Here is a 23,502-nt window from a genome sequence, read left to right as displayed (position 1 = left end):
GTGGCATTTGTCTATATAACAAGTCAGAAGCCCAAGGATGAGTGAATATTTAATCTTCTTAAAATTTCTTTTTCGCTACCCATGTTTAAAAGCTGGGGAAAGGAGGAGTTTATATAACCATGGAAAGTGAAGTAAAATTTTATTTACAGCCATTATTCGCAAACCCAGACGATTCCCTTATTTATGTTCATAAAGCATCAAGTGACAGAGAAAGCATTGTATTAATTGGTTCTCTGATAAATCAGAGATGCTCTATTTATCTTGCAAGACTGAAATGATACTACCTATTGTATATACTGATGGCACTTACATTTAATATTGCTGTTTTCTTAAATATGTTAAATACTTTTAGAATGGATTCTGTGCCCTTCCCTAAAGAAAATAGTGAAAAAAACTTTATAATTAAAAATTTTTTAAATAATCTACCAGAGCCTCAAGTGGATGTGCCATTATTGATAGCACCATTTATCAGATTCATGATAATATTATAATGTTACAATAATTGACAATTATTAAAATGCTAATTAAATAATCTGTAGCAACATCTTTCATGCATAGCACAGCATGTAAGAAATTCCAGTCAATGTTTTCTAGTGATTTTCTTCCTTCAACAGAGATCCAGGAATTTTATTTTTAATTTTTTGATATTTTAAGACCTTTATATATGCTCCCAAATTTTATGGAAATCTCATATTTTCTGATAATTTTCATTTTCTATGGCTTGCTTCATTTTCTCAAAGTCAAAAGGATAAAATTATAAAAACATAATATGTTTTCAATTAATATTCCATGATTACAGCATAGGGTTTGCCTTAGGCTACAGTTCATGACATCTGAAATATCAGTAACTGACCAGGATATTATAGACACAGCTCTTATGAGAATGATAACCTTGAGAAAGGTAATTAACCTCCCCAAGCCTCAGTTTCCATATCCACAGGGATTGAAGAATAATCGAGGAAAGATTCTCAGGAAGATAGAGAAAATGAGGAAAATAAAGGGAAGAATCCCACAAATATAGAAGGGCCATCAGTGGAGTAGAGGGAAGATATAGAGGGGGAGAAATGGAAGAATAAAAAGGGAGGGACTGAGGAGTGAAATTGAACAAACTGTACTGTGTACATATATGAATACACTGCAGTAAATTTTGTCTTTATTTAAAGTGCCAATTTTAAAAATTATAAATAGATATATAAAATAAATATAAAAAGTTATAAATAAACAATAGGAAGAGGAAGGGAAACAGGGAGAAGGAGGAAGGGGAGAGAAAGAGGTAGCACTAGGGACTAAAGTGGAACAAATTGCGCTCCATGCTTGTATGATTATGTCAAAGTAGACCCCAATGTTATGTGTAACTATCATGCACTCATAAAAAGACTTTCTAAAAAAAAAATAATAATGAACTTTTATTGGGCAAAGGGGAGGGAGGAGTGGGGGAGGGGGCATGGGGCAGGAAAGATGGTGGAATGAGATGGACATCATTACCCTAGGTACAGGTATAACTGCACATATGGTGTGGCGCTACATCATGTACAACCAGAGAAATACAAAGTTGTTCTGAAATTGTGCACAATGAATCAAAATGCATTCTTTTGTCATTAAAATAAATTAATTAATAATAAAAATACAAAAAAAAATAATGCTCTTACAGCTTTGGACTCTCATATTTTTAACATGGTAATAAGGAACAAATGAGATTACAAACTCAAATTGCCAGGCACACATTAATTGCTCAACAAATGTTGACTTTGATCATTTTTCATAAGATTCTGAAGTATTACTTTCAGAATTTGCAATATTTATTAAATGTGTTTTTGTGTTTTCAGCAAGATCCAAAGATAAATAGGTATCTACTTCCTCTGCTCTATCTCAGGCATACAGTATGAGAAAGAAATCAAGCACATACAAATTCTCCCCATTTAAACTCTCCACATTTGGTATAAAATGTGGTAGAAAGAGGTAGGATTTCAGGAAACTAAGGAAGGGCAGCTCTGTCATTTGTACAGAGTATTCAATGAACGTTTAAATGGGATAAAACCATTTATTTATATACTAAAAAAAATGTAAAAAAAAAAAATCCCGCATTTCTGTTAGGAATTTTCAGGTTTTATTTTTGGAGTTTTCTTATTGAAGAGATTTTGTTGTTGTTGTTGTTGTTGCTGCTGTTTAGTTGTTTGCTTTGTTTTCTTTTCATCTTAGCAGCAATTTAAAAAAAAAAATTTTTTTTTTTCTCCTAAGATCCAACATGAAACACAAGTACCTGTATGTTTGGTGACACAACTAAGGTCTCTAAGATCCTGGAAACCACCCTAGCACCACTTTCTTGGCTTAAGCCCCTCATTTTATCAGTGAAGAAACCTAATCCTACACAGTGAAAATGACCTGCCACAAGAAGCAAAACCAGTTAGTGGCAGATTTTCACATAAATCAGACGTCCCAGCTGAGCAGCCCAGGGGACAGTTGTAGCCCACAGAAGTATTTGCTTTGGCCCACATATTGTTTCCTCAAATAGTGTTTTAGAGCATTTTGATTTATTTGCCAACATATAAAAACCAGGAGATTGTACATAAAATCAAGATTTCTGACTTCTCTTAAAATATTTGAAGATTTGGCAACCCCTCATCCTCACTCCTTGGGGGGAAGAGTCAGTGAGCCCTAAGATGTGGCTGCCCTCTTTGGGATACAAATACAATCTCAGCAAGGATTGGATGGAACTTGTGATCTCAGGTTTACTACTTTCTCCACCACTTGTGTGGTTGTTTTCTTAATTCCTTCCCTCTTCAGACATTAACTTTACAAGCTTAACCCTTAAAGGCCTTTTTTGAGGCCCCCTTTATAAAGCTTAAGACAAAAATATTTTTAGCTGAGAAAAAGGAATTTTCATTCCCACCAAGGTTAAAATGGAGAGGACTTTCTGAAAGTGGGTTTTCACATGTGAAAGAGAAATATTTGGAGGGCTTTGGATTTGGAAGAAGGATAAATAAGAAGTATGCCCCATTTCTGTAAGCACTTACTTCAAGAATCCTCACAAGAATCCCTGAAAGTTCTTATTTGTATAGGTTTGCCACGTTTAGTAAATATTAGGTTAAAAAAGTGATTCATTCTTTATCTAAAATTCTCATGTAACTTGTCCCTGTATTTTTTTCTGGCCACCTTATACTCATTGCCATTTTATATTTTTAAAAAAAGTTTAGCTCTGCTGGTAATTCTGAAGTATAAAATAGCAATCATACTATGAGGTGAGAGAAAAGGCCAAAGTTTCTTTAAAGTCAGACTCTGTGAAAACGTCTGAAGAACTCATTGGGAATTGAAGACTACATTGCCATGGCAACATTCAGAACTTTCTGGAGACACATACTAATTACTCAAGCCAGATCATTCCCTATAGATTCAAATGGCCTTCACTCTCAATGACTACAGTGATGGGGACATTTTCTCAAGAGACAGATGGCTAACTAACCTCTGTCCTCTCAACTTGGCACCTACTTCTCTTCCTTGCAAGGGGCTACATCCCTGAAATCTGGAAAATTCAGGGGCCAGTTAACTAGGAGAGTGACAGAAAAATCTCTTCATAATAACATCCATAGATTTCACAATGTTCCCAAGGATTGTGATTACTAGAAACGATTCCATTTTCTTTTGGGGGATGATGGAGTAAATCAGATAGAAGCTTCATAATTGCATGATGGTTTTCTGAGTTTCAGAAAAGAAAGTAATCTTTACCAAGTATGAATGTTCTTATACTCTTACTTAAAATTTCCCCATGGCTGCATATAACCCTCAACTATCATCCTGGTATTTATTCCTCTGGAAGCCAAAGATGACAGGATGATTGAGTGCAAGTTGTTCTAGGTAGGGATGATCCCAAGGTGATCACTGGAGGATGGAGGGAGTGAGAGACAGATATAGGAAGGTAGCCAACCAGGAAGACAAGGCTGATGGGCAGGAAACTTTGGTGGACAATTAGAGCTCAATTCCATTGGTTGACAGTATTAGTAAATTCTTCAGTTACTCTGCCCAAAGAGAATTGAGCTATTTATCCACCAGTTACTAGACATCACACATTCATTCATTTACTCCCAACTTAGCCATCCATGGGCTCCTGCAGCCAGAGAAAATGTCAGGCAAAAAGTTGCAGGTTCAGAAAAAAAGGAGGAACAATGTTAGAATATATCTGGGGCACCAACAGAATCTACTCCAGGGACACCTCCCTCCCTTCCAAATAACCCATCATTCTGCAACGAAAACACTGTGACCGAGAAATCCACTTGACTACAAGCCAATAACCACTGGTTTGGGGGCTTAATCTGAATGTTAAACAGACCAATAACCCACTGATGAAAGCCTTAAAAATTCTGAAGTTCTCCAGGGAGGTTTCTCTCACAAGTCTGGAATATAATCTTTCTGAAACTCAAGAAGTCTGGAATAAACCTCAAGGGAGGTTGATCTTATAAATCTGGTTACTCTTGAGAGCAGTGTAACCATTCATTGACATCACCAAATCCTCTATGACCTCAATGTCACTATATTCTCTTCATTCTGTCTTTTCCACTTTTTTCAAATGTCTCTTATATATTTTGTTATCCTGGAAGAACTACTTTGCATGCATCTAAAGTTATAAATTAATTACTTCCACGGGATTGTGATTGGCAAATAAATGGATTTCTTCTCTTGACACTTCAGAAGATTTTTCCAGACATTCAAGGCCGTGAGGAACTCCAATTCTGGAGACAGAATAGCTGGATCTGAATCTTACCTCTAACCCTTATTATCCATGTAATCCTGAGCAAGTTACTCATCTGGTGTGTAACTTGGTTTCTCATGCGTAAAATGGATTTAACAATATGGCTTGATTCTCCAGGCTGTTTTGAAAATTCAATCCTTTAATAATTGTAGTGGCCTTCATAGTGATTTATAAGTGTCCGCTAAATAACTCTAAAGGGATTAGACTCTAATGAGCATTTAATATCCTCTCACAGTTTAGTGCTCAGGAAAATAATGTTAGATAAAATAATCCTACCTAGGGGTTGTGGTTGTAGCTCTGTGGTAGAGCGCTTGCCTAGCATCTGTGAGTCAATGAATCTGATACTCAGCAGCACATATAAATAAATAAATAAATAGATCAAGGTCCATTTATATAATATATATATATATGTTATATATAAAACTTACATATATATATATATATATATATGTGTGTGTGTGTGTGTGTGTGTGTAAGTTTTATATATATTTAAATCCTGACTAGGCTCTGAAGTCATTCATAGTTTCTAAATAGCTTTCTTTTCTTCTTTACTGACACCCTATATTCACCAAGAATAAGGAACACTAACCTTGGCACCATTAAAAGTGACCTTACTAACTAAGAAACCTGCTTTCTCTGTAATTATAGCCATTTGGCCAAAATGAGACACTGACACCTGTCAAACATCAAGTAAAGGTGTATGTATAAAAGCAACTTGTTAGCTCTGGGATGTCTTACCCACTGCTTATTAATTTCTATACTTCATTCCCTTCATTTCCATTCTCTTTATGATTTCCTTTTTTCTCCCCTATTTTAAATCTAACTTGTATTGAATTCTTCTTAAGAAATCATCCAAAGAGCAGTTTATAACTATGGACCAAGAGTCAGAAGAATAAAAAATCAGGAATAATCTTATCACTCACACATAAACCTTTGTAAACTCTGGTAGGCATCCTCATCTTTAAATATATACTTTTTAAAATATTAAATAATAGCAATTTTCTATGTCATTATACTCTATGATATCATTTTTTAAAATTTCATTCCATTTTCAATGCATCCTACTTTTTGCAACTTATCTCCAATGATTGAGACATTTTTCCAACTTTTTGCCTATTAAATATATAATAGATGTGCTAGAGATGAAGCCCTGAGTTAGAACCCCAGCACTGCAAAAAAATAAAAATTAAAAAAAAATAAATTAAGAATAAGAAAAATAACAGATGGCAAAGTCCTTGCAGAAGTGTTTTTCCTCAAAGTACTACTTTCTTGGAATTCCTAGAAAATAATGTGTAGCATCACATGGAATTCACATTTTTAGTGCTTTTTACTATGCCAAAATACTTTTAATGCCTAAACATTTTTAGAAAGATTATTCCACCATACATTGTTCCTCATCAGCTTTTTAAAATGCACAGTTTACCTCTAACCTCAGCATACTGTATGATCTGAAAATAACAATTTGATATTTAGAAAATGAGAAATATTGTTATGATTTACATTCCTTTGCCTATCAGTGTAATTAAATATTTCCATCCGTTTATTGGTGGTTTTAATGTTTCCATTTGTTAATTTCCTACTTACATATTTATTTCCACTTATATATTTTTGTACCTTTTGGGTGATATGTTATTTTCTTTCTCAAATATATGGGCTCTTTATACAGAAGGGACATTAACCCATTGCTGTCACATTTTATCACTTTTTTCCAGTTTGCCTTTTTCTTTAAATTTTTAAAAAATTTTAGAGCAATAATGTTTTAGTTCTGTATGTTTGTTTGCTTTTCTTTACTGGTTGATTCCTATGGCATCTTAGCCCAACTTTAAATAGACATATACCCATTTTGTATTTAGTAACCAGTTTTTCCTTCTCCTTGCCTAATTTTCAGGATTCCCATAAATCAATGCCAAGAATCCCAAGGCCACTTACCTACATGTGGTCTAGGATTAAAAAGAAAGAAGGAAGGAAGGAAGGAAGGAAAGAAAGGAAGGAAGGAAGGAAGGAAGGAAGGAAGGAAGGAAGGAAGGAAGGAGGAGGGAGGGAGGAAGGGGGGAAGGAAAGAAAGAAAGAAACAAAAATAAGTGCCAGCCCCAGTTGCCTAAGTCTGCCCAAAACCCAGAAGAATCCATTCTGACATCCCTGGTAGAATTTTGTGGCAAACATTTCAAAGAGGAAAATGAATCCACAAGATCTTTAATTTGTAGAACTAAAATGCCTTAAAATAGTATTTGGTTCATGCTCATTTGGCCTTCATTTCCAGTTCTACTGAGCATCAAAAGATGTCAAGTAAAATTTATTACCAACTTTTACAGGAATTTTTAAAGCAGAAATTACAGTGATATGTGCATAGCCTTTTAAATGCTAATAATTGCTAAGGAACTAGGAAGTTCAAAAATTAGGCACAATAGGAGATTTCTTTACATCATATTTGATTTTCTCTTTGCTGTCTCTTAAGGCAGTTGAAAATTCTCTATTGGAAAAATAATGCATCCATAAAAAAGAATCTTAATCCAAAATCATAGGAGAAAACACAAGCAATCTGATTGCTTCTGTTCTTTTCAGTGTGAAATCACTTTGGCGTGGAGAAAGTAGAAGATCTTTGAAATAGGGTAGCTACCTAGTTGAATCCCACTTCTGCCCCTACATAGCTGTGGCCTTGGAAGAGCCATTTCTCAGACCTTCATTTTCTGAGATGTTGATATTAACACCCATAAGTAACATTTATTGAGCCACTAATCTATGCCAGGAACTTAATATGTGTGAACTTATATTCTCAGTAACCCAATGAGGCAGGTATGAATTTTATCCTCATTTTATAGCTGAGGAACCCAAGGTATAGAGCAGTATGTTGCCCAAAGACATACAACTAGAAAATGGAAGAGCAGGATATATAGCATTTTTATGATAGAACCAACAAGCTTATTTTTTCTGAGTGCAGGGAAGTGTTTGCTTGATGCATCAGAGAAGATTTGCTAATCATTTTTCTTCTTCTGTCCCTGTGCTAAGGACATTCTTCCTACCTCTCACAGTTGCAAGTTCTCCATCCACATGAGCCATGCGCTGCATGGCAGTAGCCCCAGCACATATTGGCATGCTGACCCACTGTCCTAAAACAGAAGTTGACAAATCGATTTCAGCAACATTCTGGAGCATCCTTGGATATAGCTTCCATCTACGATTAAAAAAGATAAATAGCTTTAGAATTTGAAAATATAACCAATGATTTGATATGGCATTTTATTCAGAAAGAAAAAAAAATATTATATTTTTTTGCATCAAGCAGATGATATCACAAAGCTAAAAGACAAGAAGCAATTTTAATTGTTAAGGCAGAAAGTTAATAATAAGATGATAAGGAATATGATGCAGTGTGTACATGTATTGAACAATACATGGCACCCCTTAGCACGTAAAACTTTATTTTTATGTATGTATCAATCAAAATTCAAACATACAAAAAAGATGACAATGAATTTCCCAAGGTATTTATTTATTTATTTATTATTTCTTACTAGCATTTTTAAATTAAAGTATAAAGAGCATACAGTAGAATTTAGTAACACTTTTGTACATGTTTGTAGATTGTAAAAAACATATATAGTGGCATAACTGCTAAGAAAATGAGGAGCCTTAATAGCTCAGTTACTCCTAAATTTTCCCATGCCCGCCACCTTTCCTGAATATGCAAAGTGCATTTAGTCCATCTTCAAGAGTTCCCAAAGTATTAATGGTTTCAGTGTTGCCTAAAAGTCCAAGTCCAGAGTCTCATGTTAGATTTAAGACAAATTCTTTACTGTAAGTGTGAGCCACTGTAAAAAGCAAAAGCAAGTTATATATATCCAATATATAGTGCCATGAGTAAACATTCTCATTACAAAAGGAAGGAATAGATGCATGTAATGAAGGAATGGGTCTAAAATCCAGCCAGGCAAACAAGTCCTGCATGTGTACAGACACTTGGTAGTGAGATGTGATAACCAAAAGACTTGTGTAATTCCATCCCTGTGGCCTTGTTGGTTGCCATCCAACTGGCCTCTCTCTTAGGCAAACTGTCTGCAGTCAGCAGCTTCCCTTGGCAGGTGTTCTATTTAATTGGCATCTCTGAATCCCAGGGGTCTTTATTGCAGCTTTGACTTCATTCTGCTGACTTCATGCATTGTCTTCTCAAAGATGCCTGCAAGGATTCCAAGCCTGCTACACTTTGCCTGGCCTCCCAGACCTTTGAAATCTAAGTGGAATCTTCCATGACCCCCTAACTCCAGCATCCTGCATTCCTGCAGAACCAGCACCAAGGAGATATCAACAGCTGCTGCCAGCTCCAACAGTACATGGGACTCCTTGGATCAGAGCCGCACCAGCTTCTGAAAGCCGGGGCAGCTGAGTGCAGTGAAATCAATCCTGGGCAAAGAGATTTCCAGATTCCCCCCATTGGCAGAGTTCCACCAAGGTGTCTTCTCAAAGGAGTTTTCATTTTTACACCCTTGAACAGGCCATAAGTGTGATCTTGCCGATTCCTCTCAAAGCATCTTTCCTATTCTTTCTGTGCAAAGTACTTAACTTCACTTTATTGGTGGTAATCTCTTCAGCAACCACATCTTCTTTGGCCCCAGTTTTATTTGTGTTTTTTTGTCCAAACCACAAATTTTTAAAACTTATTTTCTTCTGCATTCTGCTTCTGATTCTCACAGTAAACCCGTGAAAATAATTTAGAGGAGGAAAGATTTATTTGGGGCTCATGGTTTCAGAAGTTCAGGCTATGGTCAGCTTATCCCATTGCTGTAGGCCTGAGGTGAGACACAGCATCATGGAGTATAGCACAGAGAAGCTTCTCAGCTCATGGCAGCTGGGAGGCAAAGAGACAAAGCCCCACTTGCTTTTAGAGTAAAACACTCCCCATCTTAATCCTCTGACAACCATAAATGTGTTTTTTGTTGTTGGGTTGCTTTTTTTGTTTTTTTGTTTGATTGTTTGGTTGATTGGTTTTGTTTTTTGTTTTAAAAATTTTGCTTTGCAAGAATATCCTAGAGTCTTTAATAATATTCTTTTTCCTTTGAATATAATGAATTTGAAATCTGTCCATGTTGTTGCATTTATCAATAATTGGTGCCTTTTGAGTAATGACTAACACTCCACCATACAGGGGTATCACAGTTTGTGTAGCCATTCCCAAACTAAGGGACATTTGAAATGTTTTCAGTTTGAAGTGATTATACATAAAGCCACTATAAACATTGACCTACAGGTTTTTGAGAAAACATAGTTTTTGTTTCACTCCCCTCTGGTCATTTTGAAGATGGACAGAGGCCCAGAAGGTGGATTAGAGTTGAAGAAGATATATTACATCACTTTCTCTTCTTTTTTCTGTAATGCATAGTAGCTGCAATTGCTTTTGAAATTATAATTTGCTTTCTTCAACATGGTTGAGCTGAATGCTGTACTCATTGATGTGTGATAATGAGGAAGGATAACCCTTTTTAGATGAGTTGAACATTTTCCTTGAAAATGTGAGTTAACTGAAACCAGAATTTTGGGCTTAAACAGTTTTTGACTCCTGAAAATTATCTTACATGATTTTTTTTCTGTGATTCTTCCATGTTGGAGTAAAAATTTTCAAAAACAAAACAAACAAAAATTCACTAGTAAAACTTACAGATGCAACAGTTCTCTTTTCTCCAAGCAAAATGTACATCTCTAACTCATTTGGGTTCATTATTTTCCTCATTAATGAATGACTAAAGCTGAAGAAAATTCAGTCTTATTACTAATGAGTATTGGTCTAATGAATTGCTTGCACAGACACACATCTATACCTAACCAACACTTAACTCACACTTCCTTTCCTAGAGAGATTGAAGTTTTTTTTTCAGTAAATATGGTGAAGTGTGATATAGTAATGGAGTAATTGAGAAAAAAAGTCCTCATTTGAAGCCGACTTCAATTGAGAAATTCTGCCTTAATATTGCTTGTGAACTAGCTAAGGGTCTGTAATCTAACCCGTCCATTATAAAGTAAAACATCCAGTCCTTAAAAAGCACCATAAAGTAGTTTCACTGTGTGATTTCTATGCTATTCCTTTGAACATCATAATTGTCATTATTTATGTCACACCGCACGCACGCTCTGCTGCTGGAAGTCTTTTCTTCTCCACTGACCTTCACAGCATGACTCTTTGATCTCCGTGTTGAAGGGAGAGAGGCAAAAGCCTTGAAGGGAGCTTTTATTACCAACCATGTGTGTTCTTAGAATGAGAGAAAAAGATTTTAATAGCAGCCATTGGCATGCCAGCTAGGAAGGCACTAATATTGACTCAGGGCTGGGGAAACAATGAAAGCCTTTGTGGAGAGGATACACAAAGCTGCAGGGTATGGGCTAAGGGTGTGTGTGTGGGGGGGGGGCAAAGGGGACTTTTTCAATGTCTTATTCCTATTTGAAAAGCCAGGCTCTCTCCAGACAGCAGCTTTACACTTCTCCACCTGGTGGCGCAGTCACCTTAATAACTGTGCTGCTGTTGCTGCTTTCGCCACAAATGCTATTTTCTGTGCTGAGGATGTTACAGTGAATCATCGGCCAATGAACGAAATCCAATTCTGGGCAAAATCAGATAAAGCCAATGGAGCGGGAAAATGTTCATCCTCTAAGAGCCATCCACGTTTGGACATTTTCCAAAGTTCAAGGACACTGAGTTTGCCAGATGGTTCCCATAGCTTTCCAAGCCCTACCCAGCCCACCCCAAATGAAACTGTCCCAGAAACATGCAAAAATGATGCTCTCATGGGGCCTCAGCTTTGGAAAGTCTTTAAAGATGCGTCGAATGGTTGAACCAACTGAAGAATAAGACTTTTTTCAAAGGATAGAAAATAAGATGCCATTAACAGGACTTTTAGCCCAAGGAGGCCCTCAAATTTAACTTATCAAAAAAAAAAAAAAAATCAACACAGGCACACACTCTCCAAGAGGTGACTGCTCTTGGAAGACATCCCAGCTTTAAAGCCTTGTGCTTATTGATCACACCTACCAAGCACAATGAATGACTGTTGCCTAAGTCCTTCAAACACTGTCACCTTGCATTCCAATTCCCTTACCTTAATATTTTACTTTGAGACAGAATGCAAAAAGTGCCTTAACCACCTCTAGTGGCTATTAGTTAATAGATATTGTGATGAACACTGAAAATGCTACTGGTGAGTTTATATGGCTTCTGGAATATCAAAGTAAGAACATCATCACTTTTATTCTTCAGTGATTAACAGAAGTAAAGCACACAGTTGTCAGTGTCATTAGGTGACCTAGAGTGAGAGAGAGGAGCTTCTATTTTTGAAACCAGAGGTCCTTTGAGTACCCAAATTATAGAATGATTTTCTATCAATAATTATTTCAGAAAAAGCACAATATATGTGCAGATCATGCTTTAGGAGACTGCTTTGAGAGCATGTAGATGAGAAAAAAATATATACCATTCCTTCTCAAATTAGCCCTAATTAGGTCAGGTCACAAAAAATGCAGCAAGCTGACATTCACTCTGTTCTTATCATATTTATATTTGCAATAGGAAATTTCGTTCTTCTGAGTGGTTCCATTTATTCTTCATTTTGTTTTTTGTTGTTGTTGATTGGTTGTTTGTTTTTGTTGTTTGTTTTTGGTTACAGTAATACCAAAGTCCCAAGTCTTAATCATAAATGTCTCCAAGCGATAGCTGGGTCACATGAGTGGCCCCAGTCCCCAAAACTCCAAAATGTAGTTGTCCGATCTGAGTACAGAGAGATAAACACTGTTACTTTAAATGACTCTTTGTTGTCCTTGTGGTAGGAGGAGACCATTTCACAAATGTCTTTGAAATACCCTGACCTTAGGTTACAACGGGTTATCTGAGGTTTCGGTGTTGCACCCTTTATTTGAATCAGAGTCAAAAAAAATTTCAGGGTGATTTCTTTCATGCTATCAACCCAAAGCCACCAAAACCGTGGCAGAAAATCTTTTAGTTACATGTGACAGCTAGATAATACAAGACAAAGAATCAAGGGTCACCCAGCAAGTCACACAGCAAAAGAGGAATTGAGATGTGAAATAGGTAACCATGAGTATGTGTTGCAATACAATCTCAAGTGCTCGATAACAAAAGAGTATCAGCTGTCTTCCAAAGTTGATAATGTCTTTTTTTTTTTCTTTAAGGATGAACAAAAATGAATTGTCAAGATTCATGGAAAAGGTGGCATTGCAAACTCTTTCCCATTACCTACCACCCTTCCCTAAATTTCTCAGTGCACACATAGGAAGGTAATAATCTCTGGAGTGCCACATGATTCAAAACAAGCCACAGGATGGTTTTCCAGTTCATAACTTGAAGTGCCCAAGTCTTCTGGTCTCACAAAGTTCTCGAATCTCGAGGGTTGCAGCACCCTTTGGCTCTTTTCTCTGAAGGCTTCTCTGAGCCAACTGTTTGGAGTCCATTTAATATTAATTCAATCCTCCAGAATTATGGGAACCCAAAGTCAATATGCATTCATGGGATTTAGGTTCCTGTGGATGGAATTTGCTCTGGCTCACTGCTCTGTCCTCAGCTGGTAGTACAGAACCTAGCCCCTAGAGACTGCTATAAGCAGAAGTTAACTCATTGGCAAGCATTGGGGGAGGGGCCAAGGAGTGTGGAAAGCTGTATAGAAATGGCCTGGGTGATCACCAGCACCAGTGCTGAGACACCAGCTCCCTGCGTCTATCAAGGGCCTGAAATTCCCTTGGTTGTAATGGCCCATTTGGTTTCAGGTGTTGTTTTCAGACCACTCACAGAAGAACCATGTCACCTGTCGAATAGAATTGATATGGGGGCAATTGACATGACAAGATGTCCAAGAAGGGATATCTTCCAGAAGCAGAAAATTTTGATGGGGTCCAACATAGGAAGAAATGATTAGAAAAGATTAGATTATGCAGAAATGTAAGCCCCTCCACTCTTAGGCAACAATCCCTATCATGAATTCCCCAGAATTTTCCAGTTCAAATGGGGGAAAACCTGAATCAAGGGTTGCAAGGTCTGGGATAGGTCCCACCCTTTATACCATGGCCAACCTGGGGCATCATGACCTGTGGGTCAATCAGCACCGCCTGCAGGAGACCAGCTGGGTTAGAATGATTTTATCTGTCCTAATTTACATATAGCAAAGTTATTTTGAGTGATTTCACTCTAGATTCAAGAACTCAAAAAGAAGCAGACTCTCCCTCCCTGGATATTTTCTGTCTCTTTTCCTTTAATTTATCACCATAATGAGCACCTACACTATTCATTGCCTTTAGTAAGGACGGTAATGGAAGATGGATGGAACTAACAGTGTATTGCAGCCTCCCCTCCCCTCCTCCAGAAAATAAACCATTTCTGTATCTGCTGAGAGAAAAACACTCCTTTAAAGATATCTTGTTTCTTGTTTTTATTACAAACAGAAAACATAAACCATGACATTCACCATCTTGTATCTTGAAATATGAAAGTCAAGGGAAAACTAATTTGGGAAGAGAAATGAAGCTTTTTGCAGGAGAGATGAAACAGTGAAGTTGAAAGATGAATGTTATGTAGACAAATTGAAATCTAAAGTGGAAGTTTAAACAACAGTAATCAAAATGAATGATAACACAGGAAGCCAGCAGGATGGAAACATCTGAGGCAGTAATCCTACCTGGTTCAACCAAATAAGATGGCTATCTTGCAGTTAGTGTTATTTCCTACCCCATGAACATGAGCACTCACTGTCACTCTCATAGAAAAATAAATAAAATAAAATAAAGGCATCAAAATTTATGACTAATGTTATGTGTGGTTAAATTAACTACCATCATACTTCCAAGTGTAGACAGAGGGGTAGCTTTTACAGTCAATTGTTCAAGATTCTCAGCTTTGGAATATTTTCAAACAATCCAAGAACTCAAGATTCTCCACATCCCCCCAGAAATTTCTCCTCTCTATTAAACACATATCTAAACAAATAATTCTACACCACTAGCACAAACCTGGATCTCATTTTGATGCTATATCTTAGTGTAATATTAAAGCACAATTTTACATTAAAAAAAATTCTTACCTGGAGAATGCTGTAATATTATCAGCCAAGGTCTCCTGATCATTTGCCCCAGATCTATAATAGTCATATATAGACTTTTGAAGCACTGATTTAGCATGTTGTTCATAATCATCGATACAAACTAGCCGGGAGAACATTTTCCTAGCTTATTGCGACCTTGGCTGTTACTGGCTTTTTCTTGTTTATTTTTTGAGTATTGCCTTCTACACCCTGACAATTCCATTATTTGTCAATTATTAATAGACTTTTGTCAAAGTTCATATTTAGTTCTCTGTTGCTTACATCAAGTAAGCAAACATTATATGCTTAGACTTTGAAATTTAATTTGCAAGGTTATCCACCAAAGAACACCTAAGCCACAAGAAGTTGAGATTGGGGAGGCAGAAGGGGGCAATGAAGTGTCTATCACATTGAAAAAGCAGAGAAATGAATAAAAAAATAAGGACTTAGTATTTATGTGAAATCACTTTTGGTTTAGTTGTGCCTATGGCTGATTCTTCCACGTTACCTGCCTTTGGTCTTTGCTTTGTTCCCAGAACAGGCTGCCCTCTCATTTTCCTTCCACATTTGGATCATGTACATATTATATGAAAATGAAATACACTTCTACCAAATATGAAATTTAGCTGATTATAAACCTTTGGCTTTAACACGGAACATTATGGCCACATTCACAACTAATTCTTAAAAATTATCCCTTGGAGGGGATATAGGGAAGTGCCATTCCAAAGGACAGTGTGATCTCAACCTAAAATTTCACCCAATCACAGAATATCCAATGAAGGTTTGGATCAGCAAGATGTGATTAAGAAAGCAATGCCTTTAACATCATACCTGGGTTTCAATCTAGGAGCCTCTACTTTAAGTTGTTCCCATCTCTTCAACAGCTGAACTCCAACTGCTTACAACTGTATGAGAATTTTCTTCTAAATTTGGAGCCTGCTTTTCCATCCACATGACTGAAATGCTTAGTGTTATGAAATCAATATCTCATGGAACAGCCTTCAACCATGAACCTAAGGGAGATGGTGCATAAATACCATCTCAAATCCCTCACTCCTCTGGTGGGACCATTCCTCTGTTCTGATTCTATGACACAGGCTGCAGTTACCCACAGTGAGTTGTTTAATAACCCAGCGGTAGTGAGTGCTTTCCTTCCAGTCTCACTGCCCTACCCCTTATCAATGCTCTTTCCATCTCCCAAACAAAACCCTTTTATTTGAATGCTTGTCTCACAGTCTTCTTTTGGTGAAACCCAAACTAAGACAAGGATAAATATTAACAACTATTTTGAGGGTTGACAGTCATGAATGAAGTGCATATCATTATTGAAACACTTAGCATGTATGAGATATGTAATAAATACTCTCTGCTCTTCTCGATATAGTTTGTAAGTATTTTTTTTCTAAAAGAGTTTTGCTTAATACCAATTATGTTAAAACAAATCCCTCACATGCACAAGAATGAAAAAATAGGTTCTTGGGCTTTTATGACATCATTGCTGTTCTGCAAGTCCATTGGTTCCTGAGTATTTTCTTGTTACATTTGCAATTAGTTCAATTTATTTTCTATGCCCTCAAGAACAATGCCTTCCTGAAGTAATACAGATTTTTATATCTGGATCTTTTGAACAATTGTCTTAACTTGTACTTTATGAAATTCCATAGAGTAAATAGGATAGGATGTAGAATCATAGGGTCTCACACTGGGTGAGGGTCTTCTAAGTATTTTGTAGTGAAAAAGCATCCAAGGTGAAAAGAATCACTAGGATTTGGTATGTAATCTGTAATACAGTTTTGACCTACCTGTGGCCACAGAGCAGACAGAGTCCAGTCAACTATCATGTAAAATTCCTGCTCTGTGCATCACCAAACAGAGCAGAGGCAGGATGTGGACCAAATCCACTTGTATAACTAACAAAGCAACTAGAAACCAAAGATGCTTGTTCAATAGCAGTTCATTGGACAAACTGGGAATGAAATAAGCACCAAAACTATAAGCATATCTAGGCCTTTCTCAGCTTTAAGGAAAAACATAATTTTTAAATTGATTTTTTAAAAATAAATGACAGTGGAATACATTATAATTCTTATTACACATATACAGCACAATTTTTCATATTTCATATTCATGTATGTTGACACCAATTCATGTCTTCATTCATGTACTTTGGATAATGATGTCTATCACATTCCACCATCCTTGCTAACCCCCTGCCCCTTCCCTTTCCCTCCCACCCCTCTGCCCTATCTAGAATTCATCTGTTCCTCCTATGCTCCCCCCTCCACCACTATGAGTCAGCCTCCTTATATCAGAGAAAACATTTTGGCATTTGTGAAAAACATAATTTTAAAAAGGAAATGAGTTTTGATTTAATCAAACACATTTTGTTTGAATTATTATTTACTTAGGATTGATATTAATTATACCTATGTTGATTCTAAAGTTTACAAATGCTTACTTAGTGATAAATAAAATGATATACAAAAATTGCTATTAAAGGGCTCAATTCCCAGCACCTAAAAAGGAAATAAAAAAATTTTTAATTTAAAATTGCTACTGGGGCCAGGCACCGTGGCACACACCTGTAATCCCAGCAGTTCAGGAGGCTGAGAGAGGAGAATTGCAAATTCAAGGCCAGCTTCGGAAACTTGGCAAAGCCTTAAGCAACTAAGTGAAACACTGCCTCAAAACTAAAAATTGGAAAAAAAATAAAAAAGAGCTGGGGATGTAGCCCAGTGGTTAAGTGCCCCTAGGTTCAATTCCTGGTACCTAATAATATTAATAATATAAAACAAAAATAAGAATGTAAAAAACCTGTTGATAAGATAAACAAGTTCTAAATAATTTATTTTGACAATTAATAAAGCCATCATGAACGTTGATCCAAGGAATCTCAGTTGCTATTGAGTATAGATTCAAAATCTGCAAACTAAACATGATCTTTTATTTACATATTCCATCACTGTCAATTATTAAAAGTTAATTTGCCGTTCTTGAAAGTTGCATCTTGCAACTAATATCATTGGGATGAACAGGCAGTTTGGTGTTCTATGGTGAAACTTCAGCAGGTCACGTCCCGGTACTACTGAGGAAGAGAAATAAGGGCCAGCATCTCTCAAAATGTGATCCTGTACCGACATCATTGATTGGCCTCCCCAGAAGGCTGATAGGAACAGGCAGTCTCAGGCACTAGCCTGAAGGAGAAATTATGGCCATTGGTGTGGCAAGAATCATCAGATGATGCTGACATGTAATACTGTTTGAGAGCCAGAATTTGGGCAAAAATGGGGAACCGAGAAGTATATTGAAAGAGGCTTGAATTTAAAAAGAACAAACAAGCCCCCTACTCTTCTTCTACAGGAGGGCATCTCATCCATTGATTTGGAATAACATCTTAGTAGATGGAAATGCAATCCTCACACTGCTTCACTCATCTCTCAGTGGAAGGACAAAATGAAGTAGTTGGTGTTTAAAACAGATCTTGTTAATTTGTGATGATTACGTTCCAGAAATATCTCACATTCTTTTAGAGACAATGCAATCTTGTAAACCTCCTCTGGAGGCTCGGTGAAGTGAGATGCTTAGGCAGGACCCAGGGGAAAGCAAGCTCATGTCTTGTTCAGGCTGCTAAGGGCGGCATGTGTCACAATTGTTCCCTCCTCCACTCCCTAATTTGAGAATCAGATAGTAAATTATGCAAATGACATCTTCTTAGTTCAGGTTCACCCCCTTTCACAGTGGCCAAAAGACCAGGGTTTTTTGTTTGTTTGTTTGTTTTCCTGCACTGGACTGTAGAATCTCTACTTCCAACCTTCCTTAGCATCCTAATAAAATCTTAAGCAGAACAATGTCCCAACATCTCCACAACTGTGGGATGGTTTCCAAGCCACAGGGCTCTCTTGCAGAACTCTCACCTGATGCTTAAACTCTTAAAGCAAAACTCTTAAAGGAAAACTGAAGCATGAGCTCCGAGGAATCCATGAGATCTCTCTCTATCTTTTTCAGGGTACTCATTGTCACTTCACAGGCAGTTTAGACTGGTGTTTGAAGAATGTCTTGTTTCCAGCTTTTATCCTTTTACAAAGCTTCTTGTTTTAAATGAGAGAGGTTTGGTGGAATCTTAGTCATTTCCACCATCCTAAACACTGGAAAAGGCTAAGTTTTACAATTACCCAGCACCACTGACAAGCAGGCACTGGGTACCCTGGATGGCTAGAGAGAGTGCCTCTGACCCATAGGGGGACCATTTTGTTGTGGTTTAACGTATATTTCCCTGATGATTTACAATTTTGATCATCTTTTTATTGACCTTTTATTTTCACACTTTAGTGAAATCTTTGGCCATTTTTTAAAATAGAATTCTGGTTGTTATTGATTAGTAGATTTTCTTTATATATTTTGGCTATAGGTCCTTTGAGGTTATGCCCAGGTAAATTGCACTTTTACTAAGCTCTTGACTTGCCTTTACACACTAATAATGTCAGTGTCAGCCTCAAATCTGCATGATTGTGAGCTTGTGGTTAGAACTTCTGTTTTCTTTCTCTTTATTTTGGCCTCCCTTTTCCCCTTCCTCACTCCCTCCCTTCCTTTCTTCCTCTTTCCTTCAACATTTTTGGTGGTGTGGGAGATACTGGAGACTGAACTCAGGGGCACTCAATCACTGAGCCACATTCCCAGCCCTATTTTGCATTTTATTTAGAGACAGGGTCTCACTGAGTTGCTTAGCATCTCGCTGTTTCTGAGGCTGGTTTTGAACTCTCGATCCTCCTGCCTCAGCCTCCAGAGCTGCTGGGATTACAGGCATGCACCCAGCTTTGTCCTCATCTTTGACTTTTTTTTTTTTTTTTTGGTCTTCTCTTACTTTTTCCCTTTCTTCTTCCTCCTCCTCCTGATTCTCTTTTTATTAATTCTCTCTTTAACTTTCCTTTATCTCCCTCTCTCCTAGACAGGTAACTTACCTTCAGCTAGTTGAATTTTCTTTTTCTTGTTTATACTCTGAAAGCATTGCCCTTTGAGGTCCTGGCTCTGAGCTAGGATTAAAGGGTATATGAGTACTTACAGACTTCTGGGAAAGGTTCCCTCTTTATTTTCTGCAATAATATGACTTGGCAAGCAGTCACCTGGGGTGGATGAAGGCTGATAGGAGGGGTGCAGAAGGTTGACTTGTGCTTCCACTACTGTGAGTTAACAACCTTCTGAGTATTGGTTTATAAAGTGATAAATAAGATTTGCCCGTAGTTCCTCCAAGGTCCAAGAGGCCATTAAAAACAGAGCCCCAATGCCATATTGGGTTCAGCACATGTTCCTGAGGTAAAGGTGGCTTCAAGATGCTATTTACTTCTGTGGGCTCTTGCTCTCACAGATTTTGATCTGTTTAGTCCTTATTACTTAAAGGGACTGATGCCTTTAGAAATGTGTTTGTTATATTTAAAGTAACTTTCCATTATGTTCAGCAGAGTGGTTGAATTGGAAGAGTTGAAATCCCTTTATTAGCATGAAAATAAACAACCAAAATCATTTGACTACTAACTAGTGCTCACGAATTAGCAGGTTCTTTTGTTTGTTTGTTTTTATTATCCCACATACAGTATTTCCCATGGATCATCCCTTAAAGCAAGATCTTCCAGAACTCTGTTTCCTGGGGGTGCCCTCAGCATCTCATCTTTGTACAGCATTCTCCATAGCATGCTACTTAAAAGAGGCTCAGCAGATGGGGAACTTTCTGCTTTTTGTCACTTATCAGCCTGTTATTGCTTTTATTTTTACAGATTTGTTGTATTTTTTGGCTCCTTGAAAATACTCCTTACTTTCTTGTCATTCCAGTTACACCCTGTAAAGTATGCTTATAACATTTTATTTCACATCTGTAGGAGTTTTGTGAAAAACATTTTAGTTAAGTAAGTCCATGTATCTCTAATGATGGCTCTTTAAATATAGGCCTTCTCTTATACAGAAATGTAAATGCTTTATATAGTCAAACATGTCATAGCATTACTGATGAGCTTTTTAGTCTCATTTTTTAAATCTCCCAGAGGTCTTAAAGGCATTCTCCCATATTTTCATCTGGAACTGATCGTTGTGCACTGGTGTAGTTGCCATTTTGCTTTGGTAAGTTAAGTGGACCAAATGTTTGACTCAGGAAATGTATCAGCTCCTCCCTTTCAAGGCACCGTAGTGAGACCAAATATTCTGGTTCCTTGTGGACAGGGCCAAGCTGGTTTGAGTTCTTGGCAATGATTTGTCAGTGTATGGGACTCTCAAATTGGGGTTGGAGCACAAGATCGCCAATGCAACATCTTTCCTAGATGTGTTTTCCTTGGCAGAGTAGCCAGCTCTGTCCTAATGCTTGCCACAGTATCAGCCTGGGTGATGTTAACCCCAGGCATCACATTGTGTGATCTCAAGTTATATCATTGTCACTGAGTCACATGACAATTGTACATATATATGTATATATATGTTGCTCTTAAGTTATATAATATATATCAATGTTTTATACATGTATATACACGCACACATATACACACATACATACTCACATATATACATATGGCCTAAGGTAGGAATTAATTTAGTTTTCCAAGAAAATAACCAGTTGTTTCATCATCACTTGCTGGATAACCCATCCTTCCCCACTCATTTAATAATAATATTCATTAAAACAGAATTGTTCACACTCTATGACCAATAAAACCTAAACCTCTCCTTTTAGTTTACAAAAGACTAACTCTATGAGGATATTTCTTGCATAGACATAAAGATATCTGCAAGGTGAATAATGAAAACAGAAGGGTTATAGATGCTAGAAATTATGGGGTTTGTAAGCAGTGAACAGGAAGGTAAAGCTAAGGAAGCTATTCTAAAAACACAAGTGTAGTTCGGACCAGTGAGCAAGAGGGGAAAGACCAATAATGAAATGCCATACTCTCTGATTTTGGAGATTAGGATTCAGAATCAAAATGACCTTCAATGATACAATTTTATTTAAACTGTTGTCTTCTGCTTGGAGGAAAAGCCCTCCATATTTTTTTAAAAAAAGACAATTTCTTTAGGTTAATCACTTGATTCTAGGGAAAAATCCACAAGACAGTGAAGATATCTCTGCTGAAAGGCCATGGTAAAAGGGAATCACTGTGCTTGGATGCACATCCCACAACAGATGTGCCTTCAGGGTCAGGCACGAGGTTCCACTAGGTTTTTTTTTAACTAGTACCTGACCAGTTTTTGAGTGTAATGGAGGCCTATTAATAGCATTTTTTTTTTTTTTGTAAACTATTCCTGATCACCAAAGGCTAAATTTCAAAGGCCATTTCAAATGAAAATTTTCTTTTAGCATATTTGAAAACCAGAAAATTGTTAAGAATGACTCTTATGAAAGTTTTCAAAATAATATTTTTATGTCAAATGTGTTCAGGAACCAGGCTATTTTTTTCCAAAGCAAATGGACTTGAGAAAAGGATCAGGTTGAATAAATTTCTATCCTTCCCCTCTTCTTGTTGATAGACATAAAAATAATATTAACTCAGTTTTTTTTAAAGATATATAAAATGCTTTTTTAATATACTGGTACTTCCACTCCATTGTTGAAATATCCATTATGGTAAGCAAAGGTAGATGCCCAACCACAAAGGAGAGTGCATAAGAAGGAAAAAAAAATATCTTCCAATTTATTATCACTGAGGAAATTGTTTACCGGAAATATTATTTCTTTTTCTGTTTTTCAACTGTTGCTGGCTGTTATAGCTTAGATACAAGGTCCCCCAGAAGCTGATGTATAAGACAATGCAAAAGTTTTCAGGGGTGAAATCATTAGATTATGAAAGGTGTAACCAGATCAGTGGATTAATCCACAGATATAGATTAACTAGGAGGAATGTGGGGCGTGGCTGGAAGAATTAAGACACTGGAAACATGCCTTTAGAGTATATGTTTTGCCCCTAGTAAGCAGAGTTCTGCTTCTTTGTTGTTGTCTCCTGAGCTGCTTTCTACGGTTATACACATCTACCATTAAGGTCTCCCTCACTTTTGGCCCAGAGCTGTGGAGGAGTCAGCTAACCATGGGATGAAACTCTGAAACCATGAGCTGAAATAAACTTTTACTCCTCTAAATTGTTGCTTTCAGGCATTTGGTCACAGTAACAAAAAGCTGACTAAAATAGTGGTGAATTGTTCAGTGTGGGAGTTAAGATCAACATATATTAATTATGTGAAAATTGATGGTCCGTTTTTTAAAATCTTAATAGAACTCATGAATTCACACATTACAATTCATAGACTATAATAGCCTCATTGCCTTTTCTTACAAAAACATCCATTCAATATATCATATTATATTGACATATGTGCATATTATGATATGCATATTGCATATCATATTGCATAATATAATGTCATTGTAATATATATAAGCTCACTAACAAAAGACCTTAAGCTAAGACAAAAAAAAATGTTGGGTCCAAATGGCATGAAGGGGGATGGAAATAAGAAATAAATTTCTCTTTATTTAGTGGTGCTACATGGGAAATGCCATCTGATTTATATGAAATTGCAATTTAACTTATATATAAGATAAGCTAAAACCATGGCTAAAAGTTAAATGCATAAATATTATAGTATCTATAGATAGTAGAAATCATTGAAAGTCTGAGTTAATTCCCCAAAACCCTCCTAAATGTTGACTCATGTTGT

The 23,502-nt window shown here is 36.8% G+C and overlaps 1 protein-coding gene across 1 annotated transcript in view; it reads right to left on the bottom strand.

Moving 5' to 3' along the window:
- Nucleotides 1-14,971, bottom strand: part of Hao1 (hydroxyacid oxidase 1) — a 51,980-nt gene extending 37,009 nt beyond the window's left edge. The window contains exons 1-2 of the mRNA XM_026385818.2: nucleotides 14,812-14,971; nucleotides 7,765-7,916 (exon numbers count right to left, since the gene is read on the bottom strand). Of these exons, the coding sequence (XP_026241603.1) occupies nucleotides 7,765-7,916; nucleotides 14,812-14,948 (289 nt within the window). The 5' untranslated portion in view covers nucleotides 14,949-14,971. The remainder of the gene's footprint in view (nucleotides 1-7,764; nucleotides 7,917-14,811) is intronic.
- Nucleotides 14,972-23,502: the final 8,531 nt, after the last annotated feature.

This window comes from Urocitellus parryii, chromosome 6, assembly GCF_045843805.1.
Source record: "Urocitellus parryii isolate mUroPar1 chromosome 6, mUroPar1.hap1, whole genome shotgun sequence".
Taxonomy (NCBI): domain Eukaryota; kingdom Metazoa; phylum Chordata; class Mammalia; order Rodentia; family Sciuridae; genus Urocitellus; species Urocitellus parryii.
This window is presented reverse-complemented; position numbering and strand designations above follow the sequence as displayed.